The sequence below is a fragment of the Mobula birostris genome, chromosome 7, assembly GCF_030028105.1.
Source record: "Mobula birostris isolate sMobBir1 chromosome 7, sMobBir1.hap1, whole genome shotgun sequence".
NCBI classification, from domain to species: domain Eukaryota; kingdom Metazoa; phylum Chordata; class Chondrichthyes; order Myliobatiformes; family Myliobatidae; genus Mobula; species Mobula birostris.
Genome location: NC_092376.1, coordinates 173,200,478 through 173,222,781, shown reverse-complemented (window position 1 = coordinate 173,222,781; position 22,304 = coordinate 173,200,478). Strand labels below are relative to the sequence as shown.

Sequence of the window (22,304 nt, the reverse complement as noted above, 5' to 3'; positions counted from 1 at the left end):
AAAACTCACATACCCCCCAAATCACCCCCACAACAAACACCAGCCACATTAACAATCCCCGACCCCCTCACTAACAGAAAAGAACAGGGACAATAACAATCCCTGACCCCCTCATTTACGGAAAAACAACAGTGACAATAACAATCCCGACCCCTCACCCACAGAAAAACAACAGTGACAATAGCAAACCCGACCCCCTCACTCACAGAAAAACAACAGTGACAATAACAAACCCGACCCCTCACCCACAGAAAAACAACAGTGACAATAACAATCCCGACCCCTCACCCACAGAAAAACAACAGTGACAATAACAATCCCGACCCCTCACCCACGGAAAAACAACAGTGACAATAACAATCCCGACCCCTCACCCACGGAAAAACAACAGTGACAATAACAATCCCGACCCCTCACTCACAGAAAAACAACAGTGACAATAGCAAACCCGACCCCTCACTCACAGAAAAACAACAGTGACAATAACAATCCCGACCCCTCACCCACGGAAAAACAACAGTGACAATAACAATCCCAAACTCCCTCACCCACAGAAAAACAACAGTGACAATAACAATCCCGACCCCCTCACTCACAGAAAAACAACAGTGACAATAGCAAACCCGACCCCTCACTCACAGAAAAACAACAGTGACAATAACAATCCCGACCCCTCACCCACAGAAAAACAACAGTGACAGTAACAATCCCGACCCCTCACCCACAGAAAAACAACAGTGACAATAACAATCCCGACCCCTCACCCACGGAAAAACAACAGTGACAATAACAATCCCGACCCCTCACTCACGGAAAAACAACAGTGACAATAGCAAACCCGACCCCTCACTCACGGAAAAACAACAGTGACAATAACAATCCCGACCCCTCACCCACGGAAAAACAACAGTGACAATAACAATCCCAAACTCCCTCACCCACAGAAAAACAACAGTGACAATAACAATCCCGACCCCCTCACTCACAGAAAAACAACAGTGACAATAACAATCCCGACCCCTCACCCACAGAAAAACAACAGTGACAATAACAATCCCAAACTCCCTCACCCACAGAAAAACAACAGTGACAATAACAATCCCGACCCCTCACCCACGGAGAAACAACAGTGACAATAACAATCCTGACCCCTCACCCACGGAGAAACAACAGTGACAGTAACAAACCTGACCCCTCACCCACAGAAAAACAACAGTGACAATAACAATCTCGACCCCTCACCCACAGAAAAGTACAGTTGACCAAGGCACAAACTCCCACACCCCCCAGTTACACACAAAAAATTGACAGATCACCCACCCACCAATTGTCCACAGAAAAGAAAACAGTGAAAAACGAAAGGAAACCAATATAAAGTACAGTCCGATAATCACATGAATCTCAGAATATGGGAAACATTCTAATTCCCATACTAATTGCCTGCCCCCCGTTACTGCCTCAAAGCCCGATCCCAAAGATAAGGTGTTGTCATAGAGACATAGAACACAAGACTCCAAATTTGCCCTCACCAGTGTCATATACAACTCTACCATAACATCCCATCTTCTGTACTCAATACTTAGGTTTATGAAAGCCAATGTTGCCAAAAGCTATCTACCTGTGATGTTACTATCAATGAATTATGGACCCGTATTCCCAGAACCCTCTGTTCTATCGCACTCCTTCGTGTCCTACCCTGTAAGGCCTATCAAAGTGCAAAACCCCAGATCACAGAAGCTCTCAGTATAAGCACATCCCTTAACACTGAGGGTACTTTCGCATCCTTTGACCGGATAGGAATGTTCCCTCAGCCCGTCTGCCCTGCTTCCCCCGTGTCGGGGTTCAGTGGCATCAGTGGAGGAGAGGCAAAGGAGTGACATCCCTACCTGCCCAGCAGACCACAGGAAGAGCGAGGATGGGGACCCACGGATACATGGTGGTCCCCAGCCCGACGGTTCGGAGCCCAGCGTTGTTGCTCAGGACACGAGGTGCTGCCCAGGCACACTGAAGTAATTTTTAACGAGTCAGCAGGAATCTCCCACTCAACTTCTCCTTTGGTGTTCTGCTCTGACAAATCTGAGTGTCACCCAAAATAACCATTGACTCAACCCACCAACAACCACACCACACCACACACAGGGCACTTCTTTGAATCGTTCTGCTCAGCGGGGGGGGGGGGGTGTGGTGGAGTTAAATCCAAGTCCACTTCTGGGGTGTCACCGCTTCCCATTTCCACACTCTTTTCTAAGTGCCCCCCTCCCACAGTGTGACCCTCCCTCAGTACCACCCCTCCCACAGTGTGACCCTCCCTCAGTACCGCCCCCCAGTGTGACCCTCCCTCAGTACCACCCCTCCCACAGTGACCCTCCCTCAGTACCGCCCCCCACAGTGTGACCCTCCCTCAGTACCGCCCCCCACAGTGTGACCCTCCCTCAGTACCACCCCTCCCACCATGTGACTCTCCCTCAGTACCACCCCTCCCACAGTGACCCTCCCTCAGTACCACCCCTCCCACAGTGTGACCCTCCCTCAGTACCACCCCTCCCACAGTGACCCTCCCTCAGTACCGCCCCCCACAGTGTGACCCTCCCTCAGTACCATCCCCACAATGCTTGTAACCCAGTCGCTGTGGCATTTTCTTGCGAGGTCGTCCCACACAAAGTGGTACACAGGTACTTGTTTTTGGGGGGAATGGCTACAGGGGTGCTCTGCTCTAACTGCCTATTCACATTTCCAGTTCTCCTGACGGTCACCCAGCTACTCGCCTCCTGCAACTTCGGGTGACTCCCTCCCTGTAACTCTGATCGATCATCTCCTCACTCTGCCGCACAAGCCGATGGTCATCCAGCTGCTGCTCCAGACCCCTAACGCGGTCTCCAAGGAGCTGCAGTCCGAAGCACTTCACGCAGATGTTGTTCCTGGGGAGACTCTGGGTTTCCCAGGACTCTAATATCCGGCACGAGGAAAGCACAACTGCTATTCACTATACCTGACACAGAAAGAGAAAAAAGAAGTCCTTAACGGAAGTCTACCCAGAGCCAACTGCCTCCTTTGAGCCAATGCCTGACACTTCTACTCTCGCCACTGGCCTGCTCCTGACAATGGCCGCTCCGCTTGTCCCTCCTGTCGTTTTATGCAGTTTGCAGTGCTCTGTACCTCTGCAATGGCCAAACGCCCGCGAAGCTCGGCGTCACCGACCAGCAGGAAACCTCTGCTCCTGCCGCCAACAGGGCCTCTGCAATTTAATCCCAGCCTAATCATGGGACAATTTACAATGACCAATTAGCCGACCAGGTAGGTCTTTGCATTTTTGGAGGAAACCAGAGCACCTGGAGAAGATCCATGAGTTCTCAGGGAGAAGGTACAAACTCCTTCCAGGCAGTGGTGGGAAATGAACCCGCGCCACCACCCCACCACCCCACCACCCAGCCGTCCTCCACTGCTGTCACCATCCACTGCAAGATTTGACATGTTGTGCACTCAGAGATGCTCTTCTGCACACCACTGTTGTAACATGTGGTTATTTGAGTTACTGTCGCCTTCCTGTCAGCTTGAACCAGTCTGGCCATTCTCCTCTGACCTCTCTCATGAACAAGGCATTTTTGCCCACAACACTGCTGCTCATTGGATGTTTTTTTTTGTTTTTCACACCATTCTCTGTAAACTCCAGAGACATCAGACACAGAAAACCTACAGCACAATACAGGCCCTTCGGCCCCCAAAGTTGTGCCAAACATGTCCCTACCTTAGAAATTACTAGATTTCCCCATAGCCCTCTATTTTTCTAAGCTCCATGTACCTATCCAAAAGTCTCTTAAAAGACCCCATCATATCCTCCTCCTTTGCTGGCAGCCCATTCTACACACTCACCACTCTCTGAGTAAAAAACTTACCCCTGACATCTCCTCTGTACCTACTTCCAAGTACCTTAAACTTGTGTCCTCTCATGTTAGCCACTTCAGCCCTGGGAAAAAGCCTCTGGCTATCCACGTGATCAATGCCTCTCATCACCTTATACACTTCTATCAGGTCACCTCTCATCCTCCGTCGCTGCAAGGAGAAAAGGCTGAGTTTCTCAACCTGTTTTCATAAGGCATGCACCCCAATCCAGGCAACATCCTTGTAAATCTCCTCTGCACCCTTTCTATAGTTTCCACATCCTTCCTGTAGCGAGGCGACCAGAACTGAGCACAGTACTCCAAGTGGGGTCTGACCGGGGTCCTACTGTGCAGTCCAGGAGATCAGCAGTTTCTGAGATACTCAAACCACCCCATTTGGCACCAACAATCATTCCATGGTCAAAGTCACTTAGATCACATTTCTTCCCTATTCTGATGTTTGGTCTGGACAACAACTGAACCTCTTAACCATGTCTGCATGATTTTATGCATTGAGTTGCTGCCACATGATTAGCTGATTAGGTACTTGCATTACCCAGCAGGTGTTCCTAATAAAGTGGCCACTGAGAGTTGTACAAGACGTTGTTTAGACCCCACTTGGATACCATGCACAGTTCAGGTCCCCTCGCTCCAGTGAGGATGTGGTTACAACTGAGAGAGACTTAGTGGGAATTGGCCTGAAACAGAGGGATTTAGTCAGCAGGAGAGGCTGTGACAGACTTGGTTACTGAAGACATTGGTCATATCTGCACATGGGCTTGAGTTTCAGCTCAAGACACTGGCGTGGCATAGAGGTTAGCATAGCACTGTTACAGTTCGAGTTCCTGTACTGTCTGAAACGAGTCTCTGTACATCTTCCCTGTGGCTACGTGCCTGTCCTCTCACAGTCCAAGGTCGTACCGGTTAGGAGGTTAATGGTCATTTGAAATTGTCCTGTGATTAGGCTGGGGCAAATTGGTGGTGTGGCTGACTGGACAGTGTGACCGACTGGACGGTGTGGCTGACTGGACAGTGTGACCGGCTGGACGGTGTGGCTGGCTGGATGGTGCGACTGGCTGGATGGTGCGACTGGCTGGACGGTGCGACTGGCTGGACGGTGCGACTAACTGACGGTGCCACTGGCTGGGCAGGAAAGATCTGCTTTGCACTGTATCTCTAAATAAAGGGTCTCAGACCAAAATGTTGACTGTTTATTCCCCTCCATAGATGCTGCCTGACCTGCAGAGTCCCAGCAGCATTTTGTGTTTATTGCTAAAGTTGAAGAGTGTTGGAGTTGGAGGGCAGCTGTAAATTTCATCGTTGAGGGACAGCCTTCTGGAGATTTATAAACCTTTACATGGTACAGATCAGGTAGTCAGTTACACCCTCTCTCCCAGAGTGCGGGGGAGATGTCTAACACTGCAAGGCACAGGTTTAAGGTGGGAGGGAAAGATTTGAAAGGAACATTCGGAGCAACTTTTTCCACACAGAGGGTGGTGAGTAGACAGAACATAGAACACCAGAGCACAGTGCAGAGCATTTGGCCCGCAAGGTTGTGCTGACCCTTAACCTACTCTTAACAAGCCCAGCCTGTGTAGTCTCTCCTCTCGGGGCAACACCCTGGTTAAACTCCTCTGCACCTTGAATAAGACCACCCCGGGACTAATATTCAATGTGGTGTCTGGGGTTTGAGGGTGAAATAAACACCAATCGAACACTGTAGAGAGTTATGAGTGAATGTGTGTGTGTGTTTGAGAGAGAGGGAGAGATTTGTGTGCTTGCTTACGTGTGTATGTGAGAGATTCGTGCGTGTGTGTCAGAGAGGGAAAGATTTGTGTGTGTGAGGGAGAAATTTGAGAGTGTGGGCATGTGAGAGAAATTTGTTCATGTGTATGCATGAGAAATTTGTGAGTGTGTGTTTAAGATTTGTGTATGTTGAGAGATTTGAGAGTTTGTGAGAGAGGGAGAGAGAACAAGTCCACATTAGAGAGGGACAAACAGGAGTGGGAGGCCATTCAGCCCCTCCACACTGCTGACTCTCTCACTCTCCCTACACTTTCTGGTGCCTCTCCTGCGCCAATGTTTGTCCATGTCCTTCTGAAACAAATTGGGCGACTTGCCTTCCACTGCCTCCCAGTGGTAGCAGCCAGTCTGTCAGATCCACCACGGAGCTGTTGAGCAGAATGTACATGCTGACTGTCCCCGATCAGACCATGATTCTCTAAATGCCCATAGATCCTATCTTTAAGAATCTTTTCCAACTGCTTTCCCACCACAGACGTAAGGCTGACTGGTCTATAATTACCCGGACTATCCCTACTACCTAATTTGAACTAGGGGACAATATTCACCTCCCTCCAGTCCTCCGGTACCATTCCCGTGGACAACGAGGTCATAAAGATCCTGGCCAGAGGCTCAGCAATCTCTTCCCTCACCTCGTGGAGCAGCCTGGGGAATATTCCGTCAGGTCCCAGGGACTTATCCGTCCTAATGTATTTTAACAACTCTAACACCTCCTCTCCTTTAATATCAACATGCTCCAGAACATCAACCTCACTCATATTGTCCTCACTATCATCAAGTTCCTTCTCACTGGTGAATACTGAAGAGAAGTATTCATTGAGGACCTCGCTCACTTCCACAGCCTCCAGGCACATCTTCCCACCTTTATCTCTAATCGGTCCTACCTTCACTCCTGTCATCCTTTTGTTCTTCACATAATTGAAGAATGCCTTGAGGTTTTCCTTTATCCCACTCGCCAAGGCCTTCTCATGTCCCCTTCTTGCTCTTCTCAGCCCCTTCTTAAGCTCCTTTCTTGCTTCCCTATATTCCTCAATAGACCCATCTGATCCTTGCTTCCTAAACCTCATGTATGCTGCCTTCTTCCACCTGACTAGATTTCCCACCTCACTTGTCACCCATGGTTCCTTCACCCTACCATTCTTTATCTTCCTCACTGGGACAAATTTATCCCTAACATCCTGCAAGAGATCTCTAAACATCGACCACATGTCCATAGTACATTTCCTTGCAAAAACATCATCCCAATTCACACCTGCAAGTTCTAGCCTTATAGTCTCATAATTTGCCCTACCCCAATTAAAAATTTTCCTGTCCTCTCTGATTCTATCCTTTTCCATGATAATGCTAAAAGCCAGGGAGTGGTGGTCACTGTCCCCCAGATGCTCACCCATTGAGAGATCTGTGACCTGACCCGGTTCATTACCTAGTACTTGATCTAGTATGGCATTCCCCCCGGTCAACATACTGTGACAGGAATCCATCCTGGACACACTTAACAAACTCAACAAACTCAGCCCCACCTAAGCCCTTGGAACTAATCAGGTGCCAATCAATATTAGGGAAGTTAAAGTCACCCATGATAATAACCCTGTTATTTTTGCACCTTTCCAAACTCTGCCTCCCAATCTGCTCCTCTGTATCTCTGCTGCTACCAGGGGGCCTATAGAATACCCCCAATAGAGTAACTGCTCCCTTCCTGTTCCTGACTTCCACCCATACTGACTCAAAAGAGGATCCTGCTACATTACCCACCCTTTCTGCAGCTGTAATAGTATCCCTGACCAGTAATGCCACCCCTCCTCCCCTTTTTCCATCCTCTCTATCCCTTTTAAAGCACTGAAATCCAGGAATATTGAGAATCCATCCCTGCCCTGGTGCCAGCCAAGTCTCTGTAATGGCCACTACATCATAATTCCATATATGTATCCAAGCTCTCAGTTCATTACCTTTGTTCCTGATGCTTCTTGCATTGAGGTACACACATTTCAGCCCTTCCACCTTATTGTCTTTACACCATTTATTCTGCTTCTCTTTCCTCAAAACCTCTCTATATGTTAGATCTGGCTTTATTCCATGCACTTCTTTCACTGCTCTATCGCTTTGGGTCCCATCCCCCTTGCAAATCAGTTTAAACCCTCCCGAACCATGCTAGCAAACCTACCTGCAAGGATATTGTTCCCCCTCGAGTTCAGGTGCAACCCATCCAATCTGTACAGGTCCCACCTTCCCCAGAAGAGATCCCAATGATCCAAAAATCTAAAACGCTGCTCCCTGCACCAACTCCTCAGCCACGCATTCAACTGCCATCTCCTCCAATTCTTACCATCACTGTAATGTAGCACTGGCAGCAATCCTGAGAACATCACTCTAGCATACAAGCAGCTGGTGAACATCACAAATCCTCGTTATGTGACCGCTGACGCCAGACAATCTCTGAGAGAATTGATAACAGCTGGGGTCATCTGTCTTGTAAAGAGACTGTCCACAGGGAGGCAATGCCAAACCACCTGTGTAGAAAACTTTGCCAAAAACAATCATGATCATGGAAAGACCGTGGGTTGTCTACGTCATACATTGTGGCACAAAACGATCAAGCCTTATATATTCCTGTCACACTTGAGAATAGGACCAATCAAGTGTGACAGTGGAAAAGTGTGTATGGAACTGGAGGTACTTAATGAGTACTTTGCTTCAGTATTCACTACGGAAAAGGATCTTGGCAATTGTAGGGATGACTTACAGCGGACAGAAAAGCTTGAGCATATAGACATTAAGAAAGAGGATGTGCAGGAGCTTTTGGAAAGCATCAAGTTGGATAAGTCATTGGGACCGGATGAGATGTACCCCAGGATACTGTGGGAGGTGTGGGAGGTGAAGGAGGAGATTGCTGAGCCTTTGGCAATAATCTTTGAATCATCAATGGGGATGGGAGAGGTTCCAGAGGATTGGAGGGTTGCGGATGTTGTTCCCTTATTCAAGAAAGGGAGTAGAGATAGCCCACGAAATTATAGGCCCATGAGTCTTACTTCAGTGGTTGGTAAGTTGATGGAGAAGATTCTGAGAGGCAGGATTTATGAACATTTGGAGAGGTATAATATGGTTAGGAATAGTTAGCATGGCTTTGTGGAAGGCAGGTTATACCTTACAAGCCTGACTGAATTTTTTGAGGATGTGACTAAACACATTGATGATGGTAGAGTAAATGTAGTGTATATGGATTTCAGCAAGGTACCCCATCAAGGTTTATTGAGAAAGTAAGGAGGCATGGGTTCCAAGGGGACATTGCTTTGTGGATCCAGAACTGGCTTTCCCACAGAAGGCAAAGAGTGGTTGTAGATGGGTCATATTCTGCATGGAGGTCAGTGACCAGTGGTGTGCCTCAGGGATCTGTTCTGGGGCCCTTACTCTTCGTGATTTTTATAAATGACCTGGATGAGGAAGTGGAGGGATGAGTTAGTAAGTTTGTTGATGACACAAAGGTTAGAGTTGTTGTGGATAGTGTGGAGGGCTGTCAGAGGTTACAGTGGGACATTGATAGGATGCAAAACTGGGCTGAGAAATGGCAGATGGAGTTCAACCCAGATAAGTGTGAAGTGGCTCATTTTGGTAGGTCAAATATGATGGCAGAATATAGTATTGATGGTAAGACTCTTCGCAGTGTGGAGGAACAGAGGGATCTTAGGGTCCGAGTCCATAGGACACTCAAAGCAGCTGTGCAGGTTGACTCTGTGATTATGAAGGCATACGGTGTATTGGCCTTCATCAATCGTGGAATTGAATTTAGGAGCCAAGAGGTAATGTTGCAGCTATATGGGACCCTGGTCAGACCCCACTTGGAGTACTGTGCTCAGTTCTGGTCGCCTCACTACAGGAAGGATGTGGAAGCCATAGAAAGGGTGCAGAGGAGATTTACAAGGATAAAACAAAAAAGTTTGGCACAACATTGTGGGCTGAAGGGCCTGTATTGTGCTGTAGGTTTTCTATGTTTCTATGAGTCCTTACAGTGCGTTATATACAGGTTGGAATGTCATTGAAGGCCAAGGAGACTGTACTGTGCTTCAATGCTCCCTGCTCTATCACCCACTCTAACCTTTGCCAACCTTCCTCACTGCAATGCCACCATTTTTACATCGTATCTAGTCGACTCACTGAATACTAATCCCACTGATTACTGGACAGTAGAAATGCCAACCTTACCCTCAGCGTATACCCTACTTCCAATGGACCTGATTTTTACTGTGACTCTCCAAGAGGGCCACAATCTTCTCACAGCGAGACAAGACCATAAAATTTAGGAGCAGAACTAGGCCATTCGGCCCATTGAGTCTGCTCTACCATTTCATCATGGCTGATCTAATTTTCCCTCAGCCCCAAACTCACCCCTTCTCCCCATATCCCCTCATACCCTGACCAATCAAGAATCTCTCAAGCTCTGCCTTAGATATACATAAAGACTTGGCCTCCACAGCTGTCTGTGGCAACGAATTCCACAGATTCACCACTTCCTGGCTAAAGAAATTCCTCATCTCCACTCTAAAGATCCCTCTATTCAGATGCTGTGTCCTCTGGTCTTACACTCTCCCACCATAGGAAACATCCTCTCTATATCTACTCTATTGAGGCCTATTAACATTCGATAGGTATCAATGAGATCCCCCCCACCATTCTTCTGAATTCCAGTGAGTACAAGCCCAGAACCAGTAAATGCTCCTCAAATGACAAACCTTTCTATCCCAGAATCATTTTTGTGAACCTTCTCTGAACCCTTTCCAATCTTTTTTTAAGGGGCCCAAAACAGCTCACAATACTCCAGGTGAGGCCTCATCAGTACTTTATAAAGCCTCAACATTACCTTGCGTTTATATTCCAGTTCTCTCAAAATTAATGCTAACACCACATGTACCTTCCTCACCAGACCCAACCTGCAAATTAGGACATCTTGCACAAGGACTCCCAAGTCCCTTTGCACCTCAGATTTTTTAATGCTCTCTTCATTCGGAAAACAGTCTACCTTTTATTTCTTCTATCAAAGTGCGTAGAAACATAGAAAACCTACAGCACAATACAGGCCCTTCGGCCCACAAAACTGTGCCGAAAATGTTCTTACCTGAGAAATTACCTAGGGTTACCCATAGCCCTTTATTTTTCTGAGCTCTATACACCTGCCCAGGAAGTCTTGTAAAAGACCCTATCGTTTCCACCTCCACCACCGTTGCCGGTAGCCTATTCCACGCACTCGCCACTCGGCAGAAAAAAACTTACCCCTGACAATCCCTCTGTACCTCCTTCCAAGCACCTTAAAACTGCGCCCTCTCGTGTTAGTCATTTCAGCCCTGGGAAAAAGCCTCTGACTAGCTACACGATCAATGCCTCTCATCATCTTATACACCTCTATTAGGTCACCTCTCATCCTCCATGGCTCCAAGGAGAAAAGGCCGAGTTCACTCAACCCATTCTCATAAGGCATGCTCCCCAATCCAGGCAACATCCTCCTAATCTCTTCTGCCCCCTTCCTATGGTTTCCACACCCTTCCTATAGTGAGGCGACCAGAACTGAGCACAGTACTCCAAGTGGGGTCTGACCAGAGTCCTATATTGCTGCAACATTACTTCTCGGCTCTTAAACTCAATCCCACGATTGATGAAGGCCAACGCACCGTATGCTTTCTTAACCACAGAGTCAACCTGCACAGCAGCTTTGAGTGACCTATGGACTCGGACCCCAAGATCCCTCTGATCCTCCACACTGCCAAGAGTCTTACAATTAATATTATATTCTATCATCATATTTGACCTACCAAAATGAACCACCTCACACTTATCTGGGTGAACTACATAAACTATGATTATACACTTCCTTATTCTGTATTCCATCTGCCACTTCTTTGCCCATTCTCCAAATTAAGTCCTTCTGTAGCCTTTCTGCTTCCTCAAAACTACCCGCCCTTCTCCTTTCATTAAATTGTCCACAAAATTAGCCACCAAGCATCAATTACTTCATCCAAATCATTGACATATAACAAAAAAGGAAGTGGTCCCAACACAGACCCCTTAGGAACACCACTAGTCACTGGCAACTAACCAGAAAAAGCCCCCTTTATTCCCACTCTTTGCCTCCTGATAGCGGCCACTGCTTTATCCATGCTAGAATCTTTCCTGTAATACCACGGGCTCATAGCTTGGTAAGCAGCCTCATATATGGCACCTCGTTAATGATCTTCTGAAAATCCAAGTACGTAACATTAACTGATTCTCCTTTGTCTACCCTGCTTGTTATTTCTTCATAGAATTCCAACAGATTTGTCAGGCAGGATTTTCCCTGAGGAAACCATACAACCTATTTTATCATGTGCCTGCAAGTACCCTGTGACCTCATCCTTAATAATCGACCCCAATATCTTCCCAAACACTGAGGTCGGACTAATTGGCCTGCAATTTCCCTTCTTCAGTCTCTCACTGTTCTTGAAGCATAGAGTGACATTTGCAATGCTCCAGTCCTCTACAATCATGCCAGAATCCATTAACTCCACAATTCAGCCACCTGCTCCAACAGCCTCATCTGTCAACCATCTGGTCCAGATGACTTAGGGGGCATGTGTACCTCAATGACCTGTGGGCTACGCTGAGGGTCGGTACCTCTGTTCATTACCGTGTGGGTAACAGTGAGTCAGAGTGTTGTGACGAGGGTAGAGTCAGGATATTTCAGAGACTCCTAAATAGGAACATTGATGATAGAGAAATGGAGGGTTTTGTGGAAGGGAAGGGTTAGGTTGATCTTAGACGAGGTTAAAAGATCGTCACAACATTGTGGGCTGAAGAGCTTACACTATCGTGTTCAGATATAACTATCACAGTGAGGAATAGGGCTCGGGGAGTGATACAGGACAGAGTACAGGCACACTGTTTGGCAGGATGGGGAAGAGGGCTTCTGGTCTCTGGCATTGAGAGACCATTCCCAGTCTGGGCATTGAGTACAGTGTAGGAGTTAGGATTGTGATGGGGTCCTGAATTACCCCTATGAACTGTGCTTTTGAAAAGAGAGAGAGAGAGAGAGACGAAGACTAACTGTTGGACTGTCACTTTAAGACACAAGAAAGAACTGGCTAACTTTTGGATTTCTGCTGAGTTGGAGATGGCACCGAGCAGCTCGTCAGTTGCCATGGTGACCGAGGGCAGTGTTATTTGATGGACAATCGATGTTATGATTTTTCGGCAGTGTGTTCATACTTCTCAAGGACATTTGCCTGCTTGTACATTTCTTACACAGAGAGAGAGAAAGGAGGAGTTATTTGACTGACAATTGGTACTCAGTACGGTGAGATAAATAGGTCAGATAATATAGAGCCCAGACACATGTTTTGGACACTGAATGAGCTTTGTTGTGCCCGCAGAAAAAGTGGGTTTTTGGAGGATCGATCAGGCAGATCGATCAGTGGCTCTTGCAGTGAAAAGGCAGTGACCGGTGGGGAGTTGTCCATGTGTCCTCGCCTGGGTTGATAGCTCCACCACAGAAAACCGGTCCCCTTTGTTGTGGTCACAGTCAGTGACTTTTCAAGGATTTTGGAGGACAACGAGAAGATCGACAGCATCAGCGCATCTGAAGACTCAAATCTCTCCCTCTCTCCATCACTACTCAACTCAATACCACGAACTGAACTGAACTTTACTCATCATCGTATGACTGTATCTTTCTACCCCTAGACTTGAAGAAGCTTGATTTTCATATATATTTCCACACTTACTTATTTACTTATATATAATCATTGCTAACCTGTTTGATTTATCTACATTTATATTACTGTATTGCATAGTTACTAATAAATATTATTAGTTTATAGCAATATCTCACTCCAAAGTGTTTTCCATCTCTGCTGGTTCTTTATTCCTGTCAAGGGGTTCGTGACAGGATGTAATTCTGCAGTTGTACAACACGTTGGTGAGGCCAGATTTGTTATATTGTGTTTCGATATGGTTACCCTACTACTGGAAGGATGCCATTAAGCTGGAAAGAGTGAAAAAAAAATTTACAAAGGTGTTGTCTGGTGTCAGGGGACTGAGTTAGAGAGTGAAAGCTTGGGAAAATCATCTCACAGTCTCGAGAGTGGAGGAGACTGGGAGGTGATCATAACGGATCTTCACAATGCATACAGATGATGTAGTTCAAGGGGATTGGCTAGAAGAGACCAGTTGGGCTGAAAGGCCTACTCAGGGATTGAAGAGTGTCTGTACATTAGGTGACCAACAGGAAATGACAAAGTCGTGGTGGTTGAGGGGTGTGGAGTGGTGGGTTATGGGTGGAGGTGTTGATCAGCCTTACCAGTTGGGGAAAGTCTGGTGGTCCTGGTGTGAATGCTACGTAGTCTCCTCCTTGATGAGAGACCATGAGCACGTTAATATCACCAGCATACATGGTGAAATTTGTTGTTTTGTGACAGCAGTACAATAGTAATAAAAATCTATAAATAGCAATAAGTACATATAAAAATAAATAATAAGTATAGAAGAGGGAAAAATAGTGAGGTAAAGATGATGGGTTGATCTGATGGCGAAGGGCAAGAAACTGTCTTCAAACATTGAGTGGGTGCCTTCAAGCTCCTGTACCTCCTCAATGGTTACAATGAGAAGAGGGAGATGTCCTCTGTAATGATGGGTGCAGCCTTTTTGAAGCATCATCTTTCGAGGATATCCTCGATGCTGGGGAGGCCAGTGCCCACGATGGAGCTGGCTGAGTTTACAACTTTCTGCAGCTTTTTCTGGTCCTGTGCAGTGGCCCCTCCGTACCAGACGGTGATGCAGCCAGTTCCAATGCTCTCCATGGTCCATCTGTAGGAATGACCAAATCTCCTCAGACTCTGAATGAAAATTAGCTGTTGTTGCACCTTTTTGTAATTGCATTGATATGTTGGTCCCTGAGAAGGGCGGGTGAGATCCTATATGATGTTGGCAACACACACAAAATGCTGGAGGAATTCAGCAGGTCAGGCAGCATCTCTGGAAAAGAGAGTCAACATTTTGGGCCATTGCAGCAGAAGAGGCCATGGACTGACATGTGGGAATGGGAAAGGGAAGTGGAATTAAAATGGGTAATCCCTTGGAGATCCTGTTTTTTCTGGTGGATGGAGTGTAGATGCTCAGCGAAACAGTCTCCCAATCTTACGTCGGGTCTGACCGATATGCAAGAGGCCACACCGGGAGCACTGAACACCCTATATGACCCCAACACACTCACATGTGAAGTGTTGCCTCACCTGGAACGACTGTTAGGGGCCCCGAGTGAGAGAGAAGGTGTAGGGGCAGGTGTAACACTTGTTCCGCTTACAAGGATAAGTGCCAGGAGGGAGATCAGTGGGCAGAGGTGAATGGCCAAGGGAGTCGCGTAAGGAGCGAAAAGCAGGTGGGGGGGGAGGGTAAGGTGTGCTTGGTAGTGAGATCCCATTGGAGATGGTGGAAATTAGAGAATTATGTGCTGGACGTGGAGGCTGGTGGGGTGGTAGGTGAGGACAAGAGGAACCCTACCCCTGGTAGGGTGGCGAGAGGATGGGGTGAGAGCAGGCCTGCGTGAAATGGAAGAGGTGCAGTTGAGGGCAGCGTTGATGGTGGAGGAAGGGAAGTCCCTTCCTTTCAAGGAGTAGGACATCTCCTTTGGTCTGGAATGAAAGGCCTTGTTCTGAGAGCAGATGAGGTGGAGACACTGGAATTGAGAGGATGGGATGGCATTTTTAAAAGTAACAGGGTGAGGAGAGGTATAGTCCAGGTGGCTCTGATAATAGACATCAATAGATAAGTTGTCTCCGGAGAGAGACAGCAAGATCGAGAAAGGGGAGGGAATGGACCAGGTAAATTTGAGGGCAGGGTGGAAGTTGGAGGGAAAATGGATGAAATCGACAAGTTCAGCACAGGTGCAGGAAGCAGCACCAATAGAGTCATTGATGGAAAAGCATGGGATGGGCACCATCGTAGATTTGGAACATAGACTGTTCCACGTAGCTGACAAACAGGCAGGTATAGCTGGGACCCATGCGAGTGCCCATGGCTACATGTTTTATTTGAAGGAAGTGGGAGGAGCCAAAGAAGAAATTACCGAGAGTGGGGACAAGTTCCTCTAGACAGCGGGGAGGTCTGGTGTCCAGAAAGTTCCTCTAGACGGAGGAGAGTAGTGATAGAGGGGAACTGGTTAGGTCTGGTGTCCAGAAAGGAATGAAGAGCTTTGAGGCCTTCCTGGTGGGAGATGGAGGTGTATAGGGACTGGACATAGGGGCCAGGGAACTTGTCGGAGGTGAAAATGAATGATGCCACTGGCCCTGTATCCTAGACTCTGATTTACACTAGTGCGGCATCTCCCGCCCTCCGCCCGAGGCCACGCCCCTTCACAGTTAACGGCCCTGTCGCCAAGGTGAAAGCGCTTTATCTGCTGAGCGGGACCACGCTGTCGTAAAACGGAGAAAGCGTGGGTTTACGGCGGAAGCCAATGTCGGTGCGGGCGGCAGGCGAGGCCGAGGCTTGCGGCCTGTGTGGGGGCCCCGGAGCCCGGTACACCTGCCCCCGCTGTAATCAACCTTATTGCTCGTTACCCTGCTACCGGCGTCCGGAGCACCAGGCCTGCGCTGAACTTTTCTACCGTGACGCGGTGCTATCAGAGCTGCGGGGAGCGCGGGCGGACGGCGCCGAGCGGCAGCGGCTCCTTGACGGCTTAAGATGGCTGCGGGAGACCGAGGACATGGATCTGGATCCGGACCCGGACCTGGACCCTTCCGCCTCCACCTCCCGCCTTTGGGCCGCCCTCAGCGACCGCCAACGGAGCGACTTCGAGCGCCAGCTGCAGAGCGGCGAAGCCGCGGCCTGGCTGCGCGAGTGGAGGCCGTGGTGGGAGCGCAAGGTGAGGAGGGGCGCCCCCTGTGGTGGGCAGAGACGTGACCTCCCGGTGTGGGAAACAGCGCCCCCTGTGGTGGGTAGAGACGTGACCTCCCGGTGTGGGAAACAGCGCCCCCTGTGGTGGGTAGAGACGTGACCTCCCGGTGAGGGAAACAGCGCCCCGTGTGGTGAGCAGAGACGTGACCTCCCGGTGTGGGAAACAGCGCCCCGTGTGGTGGGCAGAGACGTGACCTCCCGGTGTGGGAAACAGCGCCCCGTGTGGTGGGTACAGACGTGACCTCCCGGTGTGGGAAACAGCGCCTCGTGCGGTGGGCAGAGACATGACCTCCTGGTGTGAGAAACAGCGCCCCGTGTGGTGGGTAGAGACGTGACCTCCCGGTGTGGGAAACAGCGCCCCGTGTGGTGGGCAGAGACGTGACCTCCCGGTGTGGGAAACAGCGCCCCGTGTGGTGGGTACAGACGTGACCTCCCGGTGTGGGAAACAGCGCCTCGTGCGGTGGGCAGAGACATGACCTCCTGGTGTGAGAAACAGCGCCCCGTGTGGTGGGTAGAGACGTGACCTCCCGGTGTGGGAAACAGCGCCCCAGGTGGTGGGCAGAGACATGACCTCCCGGTGTGGGAAACAGGGCCTCATGTGTTGGGCAGAGACATGACCTCCCAGTGTGGGAAACAGCGCCCCAGGTGTTGGGGAGAGGGTGAACAAAGCTTCGGTAAGTGTTTGGGGAGAATCTCCATCAGGGAGGGAAGGAGATATCTCTGCAGGAACTCTCCACACCCAAGGAGTGACACCCCTGCCCATGGGTGTCGCTGTGCCCAGAGGATTGGGTATAGTTATCCTAGGGGTTACAATGGAGTTGGGTCTGTTCCTGGAACTGGGGTCTGATGGGATCGGCACTTTGCCGGAAGTCACACCATGGTGGGGAGCGGACATAGGATCTTCAGGCTCTCCCTTTGTCTGGGTGATGGGGTTCCGAGGGGATGGGGGGCAGGTCCTGTCTCTTCTGGGAAGAGTGTGCAGAGACCCTGGACAGGACTCCCTCCTTCCAGCTCGGATTTGAAGAGTGACGTAGGGAATATTGGGCTGGAGTGAAAGATGATTGAAGGAGAGAGCATGTCTTAATGAGAATCGGTTGAGTGAGCTAAAGGAAGAACGTGGAAGCTTTAGAGAGGGTGCAGAGGTGATTTACTAGGATGCTGCCTTAACACAGGAGATTAGTGTGCAAACTTAAAGCACACGGTATTGGGGGTATGGTATTGATGTGGATAGAGAATTGGTTGGCAGACAGGAAGCAAAGAGTGGGAATAAACGGGACCTTTTCAGAATGGTAGGCAGTGACTAGTGGGGTACTGCAAGGCTCAGTGCTGGGACCCCAGTTGTTTACACTATTTATTAATGACTTAGACGAGGAATTAAATGCAGCATCTCCAAGTCTGCAGATGACACAAAGCTGGGCGGCAGTCTTAGCTGTGAGGAGGATGCAGGGTGACTTGGATAGGTTAGGTGAGTGGGCAAATTCATGGCAGATGCAATTTAATGTGGATAAATGTGAGGTTATCCACTTTGGTGGCAAAAACAGGAAAACAGATTATTATCTGAATGGTGGCCGATTAGGAAAAGGGGAGGTGCAACGAGACCTGGGTGTCATTATACACCAGTCATTGAAAGTGGGCATGCAGGTACAGCAGGCAGTGAAAAAGGCGAATGGTATGCTGGCATTTATAGCGAGAGGATTCGAGTACAGGAGCAGGGAGGTACTACTGCAGTTGTACAAGGCCTTGGTGAGACCACACCTGGAGTATTGTGTGCAGTTTTGGTCCCCTAATCTGAGGAAAGACATCCTTGCCATAGAGGGAGTACAAAGAAGGTTCACCAGAGTGATTTTAAAAACGCAAACAACAGGAATTCTGCAGATGCTGGAAATTCAAGCAACACACATCAAAGTTGCTGGTGACACAGCAGGCCAGGCAGCATCTCTAGGAAGAGGTACAGTGGACGTTTCAGGCCGAGACCCTTCGTCCTGATGAAGGGTCTCGGCCTGAAATGTCCATTGTACCTCTTCCTAGAGATGCTGCCTGGCCTGCTGCATTCACCAGCAACTTTGATGTGTGTCACCAGATTGATTCCTGGGATGGCAGGACTTTCATATGATGAAAGACTGGATCAGCTAGGCTTATACTCATTGGAATTTAGAAGATTGAGGGGAGATCTGATTGAAACGTATAAAATTCTAAAGGGATTGGACAGGCTAGATGCAGGAAGATTGTTCCCGATGTTGGGGAAGTCCAGAACGAGGGGTCACAGTTTGAGGATAAAGGGGAAGCCTTTTAGGACCGAGATGAGGAAAAACTTCTTCACACAGAGAGTGGTGAATCTGTGGAATTCTCTGCCACAGGAAACGGTTGAGGCCAGTTCATTGGCTATATTTAAGAGGGAGTTAGATATGGCCCTTGTGGCTAAAGGGATCAGGGGGTATGGAGAGAAGGCAGGTACAGGGTTCTGAGTTGGATGATCAGCCATGATCATATTGAATGGCGGTGCAGGCTCAAAGGGCCAAATGGCCTACTCCTGCACCTATTTTCTATGTTTCTATTAGAGAGCATGTCTTATGAGGATAGGTTAGTGAGCTAGGAGTGAAGGAGCATGAGAGGTGACTTGATAGAGGTGCATAAGACGATAAGAAGCATCGATCAAGTGGACAGTCAGACTTCTTCCCAGGGCAGAAATGACTAATGTTAGGGTGTGTGGAGAAAAGTCAGAGATAGGTGTTTTTTTTTTTTTAACAGAGTGGTGGGTGTGTGGAACACACGGTCAGGGGTGGTGGTAGAGACAGATACATTAAGATAGGCACGTGAACGATAAAAAAAATGACAGGCTATGTGTGAGGGAAGTAGGTTAAAACACCATGTGCTGAAAGGTCTGTAATGTCCTCGACTCTTCACGAGGCAGGGGCAGGGTCAGGGTCAAGTGGTCTCACTTCATCTGGTTGGTAAAGGAACTCTTTCCTGAGGGAGTGGGGTTGGGGTTTGACCACCAGTTCCCTCACACTGTCAGACACACACTTCCTAAGCACAAACTGATCCACAGTTTTTTTTAATTCCAAGGTGGTGGAAGAAGTTGAGACCAGTGGGAAAATCCAGGATGAGCACCCTGTGGTCGGCAGTGCAGAGAAGGACGGAAGGACAGAAATGGACCTGGAACCTGAGTGGGAGACAGATGAGGCCGTTCCTCCTGTCTGCACCAATATCGCTCCTCTGGAGACTCTGACTGCCAGGCCATCCCCCCTCATCTCATATAGTGTGGTCAACGTTCTCTACGCCTACGCGTTCTCCATGAGACTTGTCAACGGGGACGTGGTGGGAGAGATGCGGCAGGAGTTTGTGGAGACGGTGATGGCCATTTCGGAGACTCTGAGTGCCAACAGCGTGTACACGTCCACCGCCAGCGCTCTGCAGGCTGGTGCTGAGTCCGTTCGCAACTGCCCCTCTGCTTCCAATCCCTTCCAGGCTGTGAGGGCGATGGAGGACACATCAGCCCTCCTCGCTGGAAGCAGTGGGCTCCACACCCTGGCCGCGCTCTCCCACCTTGGCCGCATCCTCGGCAAGGCCCAACGATGCCAGCACAAGCAGAGGAAGCCCGGCAAAGACTATTGCTACAGAGCTCAGAAGAAATGCATGTTCCTCCTGTCCTGGGTGAACGAGAAGCGGCTCACTCTGGCCGTCCTGTCCTTGGAAGCACAGCAAGAGTTCACGGCCTCCCTCCGTCACCTGCTCCATGTGGAGGAAGGAAAATCAAAGCTGGAGAAGGCCTGGGGTGCAAAACGTCCGCCGGAGAAGAAAGTGTTAATTGAGGAACTGGATTCCTGATCCCTGTGTCAGTCTCAATGGTGGCACAGAGGTTTAGAATGGTCCACACAGTTCTACGTGTTCCTCCATAAAACAAATCACTCTTACTGCGATAGCCAGATTAAAAAATCTAAAGAAAGCACCAAATGTCCCTTCACAGCTGACCTCTCTTTAACGCAAAAGCTTATGCACACAAAAATACATCAAGTGCGAACATCGAGTGAATAAATTCAAATTAAAATATAATTACTGTCTGTAAAATATAATCACAGTCAATTCCCACTGCTCCCAGAAGCCCCCCACTGTACCCGCTGTGACCGTGTGTTCTGGGCACAAACGTATCCCTAGAAGAGGGGCAGGCAGTCGGCCCTGGCAGAGCCCTTGACTGTCTACCACCTGAACCTGAGCAGCAGCCCCTTCAGATACTCAAACGGGGACGGCAACCTCTCACACTCCATGTCAGCGTGGTACACTGACCCTCCCGGCCACAGAATGGGGTGTCAGTGAACCTGCTCAGCAGTAGCCACCCACTGCTCCGGGGAAGAAACCTTCAGATTCTTTTATTTCTTCACCTTCCTACTGGCCACCTGAACCCGCCCCTCAGCGCTGTGCCCTCCCTCACGTCCCACCTGAACCCGCCCCTCAGCGCTGTGCCCTCCCTCACGTCCCACCTGAACTTACCTCTCAGCACTGTGCCCTCCCTCACGTCCCACCTGAACTTACCTCTCAGCGCTGTGCCCTCCCTCACGTCCCACCTGAACCCACCCCTCAGCGCTGTGCCCTCCCTCACGTCCCACCTGAACTTACCTCTCAGCGCTGTGCCCTCCCTCACGTCCCACCTGAACTTACCTCTCAGCGCTGTGCCCTCCCTCACGTCCCACCTGAACTTACCTCTCAGCGCTGTGCCCTCCCTCACGTCCCACCTGAACTTACCTCTCAGCGCTGTGCCCTCCCTCACGTCCCACCTGAACCCGCCCCTCAGCGCTGTGCCCTCCCTCACGTCCCACCTGAACCTGCCCCTCAGCGCTGTGCCCTCCCTCACGTCCCACCTGAACTTACCTCTCAGCGCTGTGCCCTCCCTCACGTCCCACCTGAACCCGCCCCTCAGCGCTGTGCCCTCCCTCACGTCCCACCTGAACCCACCCCTCAGCGCTGTGCCCTCCCTCACGTCCCACCTGAACCCGCCCCTCAGCGCTGTGCCCTCCCTCACGTCCCACCTGAACCCGCCTCTCAGCGCTGTGCCCTCCCTCACGTCCCACCTGAACTTACCTCTCAGCGCTGTGCCCTCCCTCACGTCCCACCTGAACCCGCCCCTCAGCGCTGTGCCCTCCCTCACATCCCACCTGAACTTACCTCTCAGCGCTGTGCCCTCCCTCACGTCCCACCTGAACTTACCTCTCAGCGCTGTGCCCTCCCTCACGTCCCACCTGAACTTACCTCTCAGCGCTGTGCCCTCCCTCACGTCCCACCTGAACTTACCTCTCAGCGCTGTGCCCTCCCTCACGTCCCACCTGAACCTGCCTCTCAGCGCTGTGCCCTCCCTCACGTCCCACCTGAACTTACCTCTCAGCGCTGTGCCCTCCCTCACGTCCCACCTGAACCCGCCCCTCAGCGCTGTGCCCTCCCTCACGTCCCACCTGAACCCGCCCCTCAGCGCTGTGCCCTCCCTCACGTCCCACCTGAACCCGCCTCTCAGCGCTGTGCCCTCCCTCACATCCCACCTGAACTTACCTCTCAGCGCTGTGCCCTCCCTCACGTCCCACCTGAACTTACCTCTCAGCGCTGTGCCCTCCCTCACGTCCCACCTGAACTTACCTCTCAGCGCTGTGCCCTCCCTCACGTCCCACCTGAACTTACCTCTCAGCGCTGTGCCCTCCCTCACGTCCCACCTGAACCTGCCTCTCAGCG

At 49.9% G+C, this 22,304-nt stretch overlaps 2 protein-coding genes across 2 annotated transcripts in view; one reads left to right on the top strand and one right to left on the bottom strand.

The window, feature by feature from the left end:
- LOC140200900 (macrophage colony-stimulating factor 1 receptor-like) overlaps positions 1–2,070 on the bottom strand; it is a 109,257-nt gene extending 107,187 nt beyond the window's left edge. The window contains exon 1 of the mRNA XM_072264547.1: positions 1,887–2,070. Within this exon, the coding sequence (XP_072120648.1) occupies positions 1,887–1,935 (49 nt within the window). The 5' untranslated portion in view covers positions 1,936–2,070. The remainder of the gene's footprint in view (positions 1–1,886) is intronic.
- A 14,033-nt stretch (positions 2,071–16,103) lies between these two features.
- znhit2 (zinc finger, HIT-type containing 2) lies at positions 16,104–21,113 on the top strand. The gene is made up of 2 exons (XM_072264546.1): positions 16,104–16,557; positions 19,656–21,113. The coding sequence occupies exons 1-2, from the start codon at positions 16,150–16,152 to the stop codon at positions 20,415–20,417; spliced, it is 1,170 nt and encodes a 389-aa protein (XP_072120647.1). The 5' UTR covers positions 16,104–16,149; the 3' UTR covers positions 20,418–21,113.
- Positions 21,114–22,304: the final 1,191 nt, after the last annotated feature.

Excerpts from the sequence above, each read along its gene's own strand:
- znhit2 (XM_072264546.1), top strand. The coding sequence starts at position 16,150 with ATGTCGGTGCGGGCGGCAGGCGAGGCCGAGGCTTGCGGCCTGTGTGGG. Across the intron at positions 16,558-19,655 it reads GGCCGTGGTGGGAGCGCAAG|GTGGTGGAAGAAGTTGAGAC; the intron begins GTGAGGAGGGGC and ends TTTAATTCCAAG.